Below are 12,492 nucleotides of genomic sequence, written 5' to 3'. Positions count from 1 at the left end.
TACATATATATATATATATACGTGTCTAAATTTATACGTACATATTCATATATATGAATGTATAAATACATATTTATATATACACTTAGGCATGCAATTATCTTTTCTATACCTACGCAATCACACGTTTACATGTCGTTCTTAACCTTAATTAGAATGAAGCATTACAAGCAGAGGAAAACTTACTTACTAAAAAAACATGGAGAGTTAAAAAACAAACCTTACCTCAATATCACAGATTTCTAAGTGAAAAAAAGTTTTTTTTAAATCTCAAAAAGCGTTCGCAATGAATATTCATCTTTTTCTAAATTTTTTTTTTTTTGTCATTCGGAAGGAATGTTGGTACTTTATTTGGGCTTTGTGTGAACGAATTGCTTAACAAAAAAAAAACCAAAAAAAAAAAATTAAAAAGACAGAAAAATCGATACCTTCGCAACACTTTACGGCTTAGCTAACCTCTTCCTCATATTTTGCTATCATAACCTTACCAATTAACATCAGAAAGTTTTGAAACCATTTTGACCTCTTTTTCTTTTTAAAAATTCATGAAGCCTACAAAAGCTTGGGATTTTGTTATTATATTTAATATTCTGCCAAGTGCAGTTGGTGTTCTTATAGAACAATAACTTGTTTACAATTCAGTTTTGAAGTCTCTTAAGGCCTTAAAAGAAAAAAAAAAAAGGAAGAGTTATTTAATTTTTTTTTTTTTTTTTTTTTTTTAACCCAAACAGTTTCGCAAGAATTAGGTGAATTGGGTAGGAGAGCCGTATAAACGCCTGATTAAAAATTAAATATTAAAATATTTCGTTTACGAGGTGAAGGATTAAGTTGGCAAAAAAATTCTGCACTATTTTGTGGAATACTTTTAGCTTAAATTATAAAAGATTAGAAAGTTATCGAGGCCTTTAAGCAAATTTTGTAGACATTTCGGCTTAAACAGACTTTTGTTAATTACAGATTCGTTTGCCATTTTGGTGGAATAGTCTCTGAAATAAGAATGGGAGAGAGAGAGAGAGAGAGAGAGAGAGAGAGAGATGAATCTGGTTATGTTGGAAGTATTGATGAAATAGGTATTGATTGCTTATTAGAACTAAATCTCAGACTTTGATTAGTTGAAAAGTATGTGGAAGAAATATCCCCTAAATTTAGAAAACCTAAATATGACCAAAGGAAAAAAAAGAAAAGATTGCATAGATAACTGTTTTTCTAAAAGCTACCAACAGTCTTTTTTTCTTTACCAGCTGTAAATAGCTTGTAGAGCCGGTTGCGGCTGGCGATTTTCTCGGTTTTCAGCAAACTCCTTACGCCCCACGTAACTCTGGGTGCAATGTACCTTAAAATTGTGCGGATGTATACAACTGAGGTGGACTTGAGGTGGATCCACCTCTTATTGTATCCACCAACTCCACCTACTTAGCTCATAGGCCTGTTTGGTCATCTAATGTTCGCCCGTATATTTGCTTCTTACATGCCGCTATTATCTAGATATGAAATTTGTTGCATCGAAATGCCTTACTTTGAAGAAAGACCTTCTAAAAAAGGACTAGGTCGGGCTATTCATACACTCATACTTAGTGTAACTGTCGCGAAGTTGTGTAGGGTTGATATTGAACTTCCTGTAATTTTCTTCAAAAGTAGCTTATGTTCAGTAAACAAAAGATGCTTACACTTGGTTACAATGCTTGTGAAACTTGATATGATATGTTTTAAAGCGGACTTAAGAAAATTCGCCACAACTGGTTATTAGATAGTGTCAGCCTTCAAAGGATATTTCTCCCAATTCCATGATCTATCAACCATTAGTTTACCAGTTGCAATTGTTTTAGTGTAGTGAACTGGAAAGCATGGTATAATGTGTATTCATCGTCATTTTTGAGAAGGGACATAACATTGTCACTGAAGGAGGAAATTGCAAAAAACATTCTGAAATGAAGAAGAAAACAAATGCTCTCTCGGCAGGACAATAGCAGAGTCACAAGTCGATCGCTACAATGGCTAAATTGCACGAGCTGCACTACGCATTGCTACCACATTCACTGTGTTCTCCAAGTGTACCGATCAGTGAACTCTTTGTGAATCTCATAGAACTCCTCGCTGGAATGAAGAGGTGACCGCCCAAACTGAAGCGTATTGCTAGGGATTGAACGCATTATACTTTAAGAAATGCACAGAAATGTCGGAGAAGAGTTGGAATGAACCAATGTACTGCCCTTGAGGGAGGTTACGTTAATAAATAAAGCGAACTTTACTTAGAAATTATGATTTTATTAGCGATCCCACGAAGCTATTGAGTGATGTGTGTTTGTCATTTTATACATTGCTAATTGTCAATTACGATCGGCATCGCAGTCAGCGAGAAGTGACAATCGATTTATGGCAGAGTTTTTCTTTCTATCTAATAATCAAGTATCCGACCTGTCTAAGTCTAAGAACAATTTACGTGTGACGGTGTTAGCATGTTGCCCATTCCTGATACAAACACACGTATCTCTAAGGTTTGAATCTCACGAATTATTTGAAAATAATTCAATATACAGTTATTTACTTTGTTGTTTTAACGAGTTAAACATTCGCAAATTTTTTCAATTAAATATTTTTTGTTTTTTTATTTTTTTTTTTTTATAGAAATTGTAAAAATCAAGTTTATTTAAAACAACAGGGACCTAAAGTACTTTAATAAACTTATACTTGAGTTTACGAGATTGTCTCATTTTTATTATTTAACATTAAAGAGAAGCTAGAGTACTAAAAGTTGGGAGATCCTGAAAATTTTTAATCTTCATTGTTATGGTGTTTGTGTATTTTTTATATAATTTCGTCTTAGTTGCAGTGAACTTACCAATAACATAGGAGTAACCGTCCAGTGTTAGTACACATTTTCTTGTTGTTGTACCAACACTGCACGGCAAACGTAACGAGCGTCCTAATATTGATTTGGCGAATGTGCTATGACTGCTAGGACTGGTATCCTCACAGTGCAAGCTGTCACGGCGACGTTCGTTATTATTGCCCATAAATTCTTTAGCATCTGCTTCTGACGCTCTCATGCCGCGATGCATGACACCATCAGAAGAATGATCGCGTTTAGTACGTGGTTCCAAAGTAGCATTGCGTGTACGTGACCGATTGCGTTCTCTCGGATGTGTTTCGCAAACGTACTCTGCATCATCATCATCATCATCATCTTCAGTATTTTGTCCGATTAAATTGAGTGTACTGTTGGCGGTTTCTAGACCGCTTGCCGTTTGTGGTTTTTCATCTACAGCATCACTCATATTTTTATGATGATTTGTTTGCTTTTTTTCCCTCTTTTTTTTCTCTTTATTAACCAACGCTGTTTAGTAAATGACGTTTAGTTTTTTGTTAATACACATGTTAGACGCTTTTTCATATACATAGCAAGTAAAATACTTTTCATATTTATCTTCAACATTCGTGGTTTACCGTAAACATTAATAATTGTACCAAAGCTGTCGATAGCACCTGATGACTCCAAAAATTTTTTTGTTCAAGATCTTATCTCACTTTATTCGTTATTTATTTATTTATTTATTTAATTTTTTTATTGGAAAATGATTTTTGAATTAATTGTTTTACGTACTAATATCATTCTGGGGTTTTTTAATGAATGCGAGTAAAAACATAAAAATTTACTGAATACCAAAATGTAAAACAATAGAAATTAAATTTGTGCAAATTTTGAAATACTTGAGTTGGCATCTTTTTTTTGGTTTATTTTCAATAACGATTTTTTGTCGCAAATGTTAGCTTATAAAGTAAGGAAAACCCACCATCTAAAAAAACACTAAAACTTTTTAACACAAATTAAAAATATTATTCTGATATACTCGTGGCAGAGGGACAACAATAAAGTGAACAGCAGTCGTATGCGGGCCTTATATTCCTGGCGAAAGTCGCAAGACAAAGTTTCCTTGTTTTAATGAACAATTTTTTTTTTTTCTTCTTTTTTTAGAGAAAAATTCTTTGCAAAGAATAATATTTTTCTAGTTCTACCGAAAACACGTTTAGAAAAACAAAAAGGCATATATTAAGCTACCCCTTTCGTAGTTAATGTCTGGTTACAGTCAAAGGGACAAGTCCTTAAACCAAGAGTTTATTCTCTTTAAAAACTAAGGATGGGTAGGAAATGTAATTCCATCCAATTTAAGAGCTTACGCAAAATACCTGAAGGTATTAGAACTGAAGTCAACTAAAAATGTTGATAGATATAAAGAATTCCTTAAGCGCTTGATATGGAGAAAAGCAGCTACGTGAAGTTTACAAGCAAAGACGACTAGCATTTTTGGCTTTGAATTGAATAATCGCATAAAAAAGATTGGGACGCGAGTTTGTTCACTTTGTCTCCCTCAGTAATAACTGCCTTGTTTAGAAAAAGAAAAAAAAGTGAAAGGGAGAAGTCATAAAGTCTTTTGATAAAAAGCGGCAGTGGTGGGAAGGAAGCTTCTAGTAGAGCTTACTATTGTGCTGCGGAATGTTATCCAGCAAACTGGGAAGGTGTGAATAGAAAAATCAATGGCCTAACCATTCATCGACGCCATGGGTCGTTTGGAAGAACCGTGAATATAGACATCGAAATTATACTAAAGTTTCTGAGCTTCTACCAAGTTGTTCGCAAGAAGCTATAGACTCTTAAAACACAACCGCGAATGATTAGTTTATTGCAAGTATTCTTGGCGACGATCGCTCTAACATAGGCTCGAGAGCGTTACAGAGTGCGCCGAGTTCAATATTTTCGCTGACCTTTGAATTTTCACTGGCACGATCTCCTTAGAGTTCCTAGTTTAACAAGATTGAATACTGTTACTAGGTTTTAACAAGTCGCAAGTGGCAATCTACTGCCACAGCATGACCTCAACAACAATATGAAAAATAGCTTTCTTTCGTTGATCCTGTTTTCTTCTTGGAGTGGCATCACTTATTTAAAGGATACATAACACTATAGATGCTCATTGCACCTGATTGCAGGAATATTTTTTATTGTTAAACAAAACAATAAATACACGCAATATGAATGTAGAAAAGTTGAAATTAGCGTTGGGGTAATCTCATCGCTGACACAAGCCGATATCATGACTGCAAAGGAATTCAAAATCTAAAAACATTCGGTTTTATGAAAAATGCTCCATCTTGAAAAACGCTTCAGCGATACTTCCGTTGTTTAGTTGCAAGTTCTTTTAAAAAAAAAAAAAAAAATACAACGACAGTCGCTTTCTCTTCAACAACAATTTTTTTTATCTTACTATTTATGAACAAATATTTCCGCAGAGAATTACGGGATATTTTTCCTACTTACAAAGTAAAAAGTGACGTCAGAATAAATAAACTTTAATGGCGAACTCTTTTAAGCATCATGTGTCAGCTGACACCTTTCGCATGTGGAGGTTCGCTTTTGTTGTGTTTGATTAATGAAACATTATTATTCAACGGACGAATGTTTATTCGTTCAGTTATACATTTAATACTTTAGTCATATCATCTTCATTACTCATCTGTACATGCAGAGCCAGTCTGCCTGCCACCGATTTTATAGTCATCCATAACCCTTTCGTTTTGTAGGCATGCACACGTACACATTGGTTACTTGAGATAATTAATCAATATCAATCAATGCCATTGTGGCGGGAGAGAGAAATTTATGGGAAAAAATTTTGAAATTTTTAACTTTTTTTTTTTTTTAAATGTTTAGCAAAAATCCCAAATAGCTTAATATAAATAAATTTAAACAAGTTCTCTTCATATGATACATTGTAGATTAATTGAAAAATGAGCCGAATTTTAAATAGCTCCTACTTGCTGCATAATTTAGGGCATTTGAAAACTCATCATTTCTAAGATCGCATGCGAGTTTTACAATTAATCTGTCAATATATTTGCATGAAAAACCACAGCTTAAATCAAACGTGCGGGTATTATTTTTTTTTAAATGAAAAATGTTATTGAATGCAACAATGCGATTCAATTCATTACAAAAGAAAGATTTACATTCATTGGATATTTTTATACTGAAATGAATTTTTATATCATTAAGGCAACCTGATTCTTTAAAATTACCGTTTTATACCAAAAAACTTTGTACGATCGATGTCAACGCGATATGAATTTTCAAGAATCACTGAATAAATAATGAATTCTATATATATATACGCGATGTAGTTTTAAATGGCGAATAATTCACTTTGTATGAAATTTTTATTGACTATGAATACTCGACTGACAGTGATTATATCACTGTGTGTTCATCATATTCTGTTGTTTGACTCTTGACGGAAAAGCCTTTCTAAGAGGCCTTAATACCGCAATATACGATCGTCTGAGACTTGAGTACAAATTCTATCTCGATGTCTCTTACTCTATGGCTACTTTATCGCCTCAAATTAAAATAAAAGGCGTATCTTGATGCGATTTCTCTTTTTGGAGATATTCTGTCGTCTGGTGGTTTCTTTTCAAGAAGGGGATGTCCCGCGTAACACGACGATGGTTAGAAGGAAGTGAGGAAGGAGAATGAGATAGGGAGACGATCAAAAGACGTTATGACTTCACCGATTGAGCATTCACTCTGGAGTTAGAAGTATTCTTACGAGGAACTCTGGTATATTCACTGGCTGTTGCCTCAGTAAAGGTTCAGAGAAATGGACTGCAATTTATATATATAATGGTATAATGGACTCGTATATATACATATTTATCCGCATGAGTAGCATGCGGTGAGATTATCAAGTCAATATTCATGGGTTCAAATTTCTAGTGCGGTAGAACTCACTTGATTGCAGCTGTAGTGAGTGCTCAGTGAGTCACCTTTCTGTGGAGAAAACAGGTAAAGATATTGGCCAATGGCTGTAAACAATTTTTGATCGAAAAAAACAAAAACTTTTGGTTTACCCTACTGAAACCAACCGCAAACTTTTTATAGATTGAGGGTTGTATGTATTTGTAGAATTTATTAAAAAAAGTTCTCATTATACATATATTATACGTAAGCAATAAACTCTGCATTTATGTTGTGGACTTTTTAGAGTTTATTTAGAAATTTAATACAATACAAACCATTTAAAATCAACTACAAAATATATATATATATATATTCTTGATCTGTAAAACACATGCATGCAAATAGTGTGTGTGTTAAAAAATTCTTACTATTATAGTATCTTTTCTTATTCATAGCTATCACCATCCATTTTCATATGCATATACACATATATGTGGAAGTATATATCCGTCGTTTACAATTATTAACAAACATGCACAAGAAGCCCTCATGTACACTGTTCCGTTCTGGCACCTCATCGCTAATTTTCTGTATTTTCTACGCAGATACTGTCTTCATATGCACTTAGGTAGATTTAACAATCTGCATATGTGTGTGTGTGTGTGTGTGTGTGTGTGTGTGAATATAACTATGTATAAAATAAGTGAGTTTGAAAAAGTATGCGTACATATACTATATAAATATAGATTCGTATAAGAGCACATGACCTCATTGCTTCAAGTCAAAGTGAAACCACCATAAAAGTGTTTTCTGTTTTTTATTTTCTTTCTAACAATTTAGAAAAAAGAAGAAAATGATAAAAGTAAAACGAATAAAAATATCAGAGAGAATGCATTTTGCAGTTTGTCCCACAAGTATATATATATATATATATATATATATAAAAATGAATGTATGTATGCTATGTAAAAAAAAAAACAACAAAATCTTGGTGTTGAAATTACGGAAATATCTTTGAAGCCAGTTAAAGCTGTTATCAAGCAGCAGCCATTCATTTTCCTTTTCTATGGAAGATTGCAGAGAGTAAAGCAATATATATATATATGTGAGAGTATGTTTGAAATTTCCTTTCATTTCGTTCATTCCATAATTTAACTCAGTTGTCAGATGCATTAAATCTATTCTTAAGTTATTCATATGTTAATAGTTTATAAAAGGTAAGCACATGCATACAGAATTAGTTTGCTTAAGGACCTACAAGCACCTGCACCTGCAGTTGTAGTAGGTGTAGTTTTTCACATTACGTTTTGTGTGCATATGCGGCATGTTAGAGGAAACAGGAAATTACAATTGATGTTGATGAACTAAGCAGCCTATGCAAGGATACACAAGATATGAGAATACCTTTCAATCATGATTATGTATACCGCACTGATGATTGGCATTTTATTAATGTTATTATTTTCCTTGCATTACTCGTTAATGCCGACAATATGCATTAGAAGCCACATACACTGTATATAAATTCTACGCCAATTTAATTTGGTGCGCCTATGTCCAAGTAGTCCGTCCCTCCCCGTTAATAATTAGTTTCGAAAACTCTTAGATCCAAGAGCGTCGACATTTAGGACAGTTAAATATTCAGACGAACTTTGAAAAAAAGCAATGCTTCTATGTTTCCTTTAACCAGACAAGAAATCTATAAAATTTAATACATTTCCTATCCTGCATTCGGAACACTTAACTAAGTTAGTTGTGGAAGTGCTTTTTACAAACGCTTGTTTGGTAATTGCTTTCAGTTACTTTCCGGAATTTCCAGAGGACCGCGCTGTAGGCAAGTCGTGTTAATGTGACCCAAGTGTGTATTTGACCATATTAGGCCGAATGTCGTTAGTGTGAAAAATCCCGATAATATGACTTTTGACCGACAATGCCAATTCTTCAGTTCACGTTTGTTTCATTGGCGTTCTCTAGTCCACTTAGTTGGAGCAACGTGTAACAAAGCACGGCCAGTTTGTCGTCTAACTAAAGGCGTCAAGGATATTCAACTTTATTGTCTCCGTCACGGTTATTTCAGATTTAGATATCGCGACACGCAAATCCGTGGTTCATAAAACGTCGCGATAACGTAGCTACGTTATGTCAGGGCTCACATATTTGGCGTGTTCTTGGAACAGAGCTGAATGTAATTAAACCTCTGAAAAACCATGTTCTGCGCGTTTGCACCGAGATGACTCATTTCGTTGCGTTAGGTTTAAGGTTTCGTATTTTCATGTGCAGAAATCATAGAACGATAACTCTATGGCTTTAGGATTAAAGAATTCTTTATCTCTTTTTTTGGTTTGATTGCGAGGATTATATTTTATTGTGTTTCACAAGCAGATGCAAAACGAAAGCTAAAGATATCTTTATTGTTTAACTTTTTTTTTATCGTCAGAACGGAAATTTTTATTTTCAAATTAAAACTTCAAAGTACTTATATAATAAAACACTTCCATAATAAAAAAGTTGATATAATACCCTCTACAATAACTTATCAACATTCTCACATTAATTTTTTCCCTACACTTTCATGGCTGTTTTAGTCTTTAAAACTGAGTTTCTATCAATGAGCTGAAAAAATTGCAATCTTCTCCTACATTGGTGCAACACACAGTTTCTTCAGCGTTTACTAAACGTTTTCACTATTCTTCTTTATTTGCACAAGAACTAGTGATTTTAATTAGTTAATCCAGATAGCGAGAGCTAAAGAAGCGGTTCTAAATCTTCTTATATTTACTTGATTTGAGGATTAAGAGACAAATTTACATTAATTTGATTATCTGGGTAAGAAAATTCTGTATGTCTGTTGATCGGTATTTCTTTATATACTCTACGCCTGCCTTGTGAGATGAGGCTGTGTTAAGTTTGTGTGGATGTACCACTTTCTGAATCGATCCAAGCTTGTGTGTCCATCTTGTGTTTCCTGGCGTCCAATTTTTGGGATATTTTGGATGATATATCGCTGGACCGAGTATGTACGCTATTGCAATGGTTCGTATCGGATCGGAGATTCAGTTCCCGTAAAAAGCCTTATTTTGAATTGTCTTTACATGAATATCTGGTGGTGGGAGGTGGGCTTTTTGCTTGTTTTGTTTTAAGACGTATGTATCAGTAATGCGTTCCTTTGGTTACTTGTTTTTCCCTTGTAAACATATATTGAAAATTAATAAAAATGAGTCTATCCACTCCACTCCAAGCATTGAACGAGTATAACAACGAGATAATTCGTAAATTATGTTTGTGTGGTACGGGGAACGATTTTATTAAAATTTTTCCAAATGGCTTTGCGTTTTAATGAGAAACAAAATTCCATTGAAATTATGTATCCTTCCTTTGCGTTTAATTATAATTAAAATTTTCTCCTTTTCTTGAAATTGATTCTCTTCTTCTACTTGCGTTACGTTCTCCTCTAACTTGATAAGCGATTGTTATTGTAATGAATATCTTATACTTGATTATAAGCTATAGATATTAAATAAAAGAAAAATCAATTGCATTGTTGTGGTTAGTTATTAATGCTAGAAGGTCATCGATATACCGATATATACGTACATGTACATACACATTTTGTAAACGGATCTAGAAACTAAATTAGAAAATGCATATCTGTGTATATTGAGGGATAGTTTTTAAAGATTGAATGAAGGATTTTCTCCTTTGATGAAATATTAGCTGGTCACGCATGTATTCCTTTAAATAAATTATTTACCATATATTCTAAAACCTAGCGGATTAGTAAAGGGAAAGGGAAAGAAATACCAAATTAGACTCCATTCACATCGAATTCTTCTTCTGCTTATTAACTTTGTGCGGATACATGTAATACACAAAATGACTTGGCTCGTTTATTATATTGTCTGCCTCTCAGCATGTTAGATATACTGGATGAACGCTTTTGAACATTTATTTAATTGGACTACTTTTACGAGCACTCCTCATATGAAGGGCGATTTTGAAAAGGTTTTGAAAGAATTTGAGAGCCCTCATCTTGTTAAGAAACTGTTTACCAACTTTATTAAGCTTGTTAAACACAATCATTGCTCGATTAAATTCTTTCAAATATAATTTCTAATTTTCGTTTTCCAAGTACTCTTAACAAAACGTGTAAATTTCTTCTACATATTACTGTTATGTTCAAATTTCCTAATGGAGTAATAGACATAGCAGACCTGCAATGCACGATTAGTTTAATATCAATTTCGGATTTCAGTTAAGAGTTCCATCCGTCCGTCCGTCCATAGGCTCTTCCTCAGAAGACAGCTTCAGACAGCCTATAATGTACGCACATATTCTTGATCAAGAACAAATACAACCTGAGCATTCCGTTCGTTCAGCAGTCCGTCTGTTCGTCTGGCCATCTGTTTGTCTGTCCATCTATTAACACATTCTCTCGGTCTTAAAGATAAAGAAATCGGCTTTAAAATATGCAAAGTATTGGAAATTGTTGCACGCAGGTTTCGACAGCAGCTATGGAGAAATTTTGCACAGGTTTTTTGCAAGAATGGAAAAAATCACCCATGCCCACTCAAGGTCATAGAGCATGAAAATTTACCTTCTTTGTTTTTTTTAATAAAAAACAAGATTAGTAACTGAATATGTAATACCTTTGATCCTTGTTTAAATTAGTGAAATTCTTTTGCTCTTAAAATAAAGTGAAAATAAGTAATCATTAGTATTGAAACAAGAAGAATGAGGTCAGTTGTTATTATTATGACAGTTTAGTTAATTTTTTATTCATGCTTTCACTTAGCAATGATATATAATCGTTGATTGTAAAGCTGAAATTAATATTCATGTCAAATTTAAGATTAAAAAAAAAAAACGCTCGGTTTAGAACGAAACTTTCGATACTCAACACTTTCTTATACGTTTATGGTTGCTTTAGTAAAAAAAGTACGTTTCTTCAAAGACTAGCGCCGGCTTATGAATTTCGAAATCGAATAAACTGGAAAGATCTGAATTATAGGCTCCCGGTCGAACTTTTACTATCAAATCAATAACATATCGAAATTACAATCGAGTTTACTCGGTATTGAAAACTATAAAGCAGTTACCACTTACTCTCTCTCTTAGTGCAGATGTAACAATACCAATTCATCCGCATTCCTAGTGTTTAAGAATGCTCTTGTAGGTTTATTTTTTAGCAGATCTCTTTTATTTCTTAGCTACGAAATTTGCAAATAAATTTTCAGCGTTTGAAAGGTGGGTAAATGGAATGACAGGCGAACATAGCTGAAATTACTCCTTATACTAATCCCTTTATTAGGCATACAAATGTTGCAACGAGAATACCAACCCTAGTAAGCCCCTATATTTCGACAATGCTTTTAGGAGAAAAAAACATAAAGAAGGAAAAGAAACAATTCATTGACCAGCGGGCATATAAGCAAATTATTTTCGCTGTAATCCTAGATGCAAATGCTTTCTACGTCAAATTTGTTCAAGTACGATGCAAATCTCAGAATGAGAAATTTTGGTTTAATTCCTAGGCTTTCCGCTATTTATGTACAAATATTGCGAATGGCATATACTCGTTGAGTATTTAAAAATAGAAAAAAGCGCATAAACACTTATTCGTCAAATGTAAACAATAATAAAGGACAAGAACCGCAATGAAAAGAAAGACATAACAAATTATATGAAGAGAGGAAATTTTTAACCGCAATGCTAGCAGTGGAAAATAATAACTAAACCGCATATAGTTGTAGCCGCAGTACATG

General features: G+C 33.4%; 2 protein-coding genes across 6 annotated transcripts in view; both read right to left on the bottom strand.

Moving 5' to 3' along the window:
* Positions 1–12,492, bottom strand: part of LOC119633014 (cytosol aminopeptidase-like) — a 185,165-nt gene that overhangs the window by 39,033 nt on the left and 133,640 nt on the right. The gene's annotated exons all lie outside the window — the stretch shown is intronic.
* The window catches only part of LOC119633012 (calcium/calmodulin-dependent 3',5'-cyclic nucleotide phosphodiesterase 1), a 170,959-nt gene that overhangs the window by 75,439 nt on the left and 83,028 nt on the right, over positions 1–12,492 (bottom strand). For 3 of the 4 annotated variants that reach the window (XM_038026201.1, XM_038026198.1, XM_038026202.1), the window contains exon 1: positions 2,840–3,699. The exons of the other annotated variant lie outside the window; for it this stretch is intronic. In XM_038026201.1, the coding sequence (XP_037882129.1) occupies positions 2,840–3,275 (436 nt within the window). In that variant the 5' untranslated portion in view covers positions 3,276–3,699. Of the gene's footprint in view, positions 1–2,839; positions 3,700–12,492 lie in introns of those variants that run through there. 4 annotated transcript variants of the gene reach the window in all.

The sequence above is a fragment of the Glossina fuscipes genome, unplaced genomic scaffold (assembly GCF_014805625.2).
Source record: "Glossina fuscipes isolate IAEA_lab_2018 unplaced genomic scaffold, Yale_Gfus_2 2, whole genome shotgun sequence".
NCBI lineage: Eukaryota > Metazoa > Arthropoda > Insecta > Diptera > Glossinidae > Glossina > Glossina fuscipes.
Note: the sequence above shows the minus strand (reverse complement) of the source record. Positions and strands in the feature narration are given on the sequence as shown.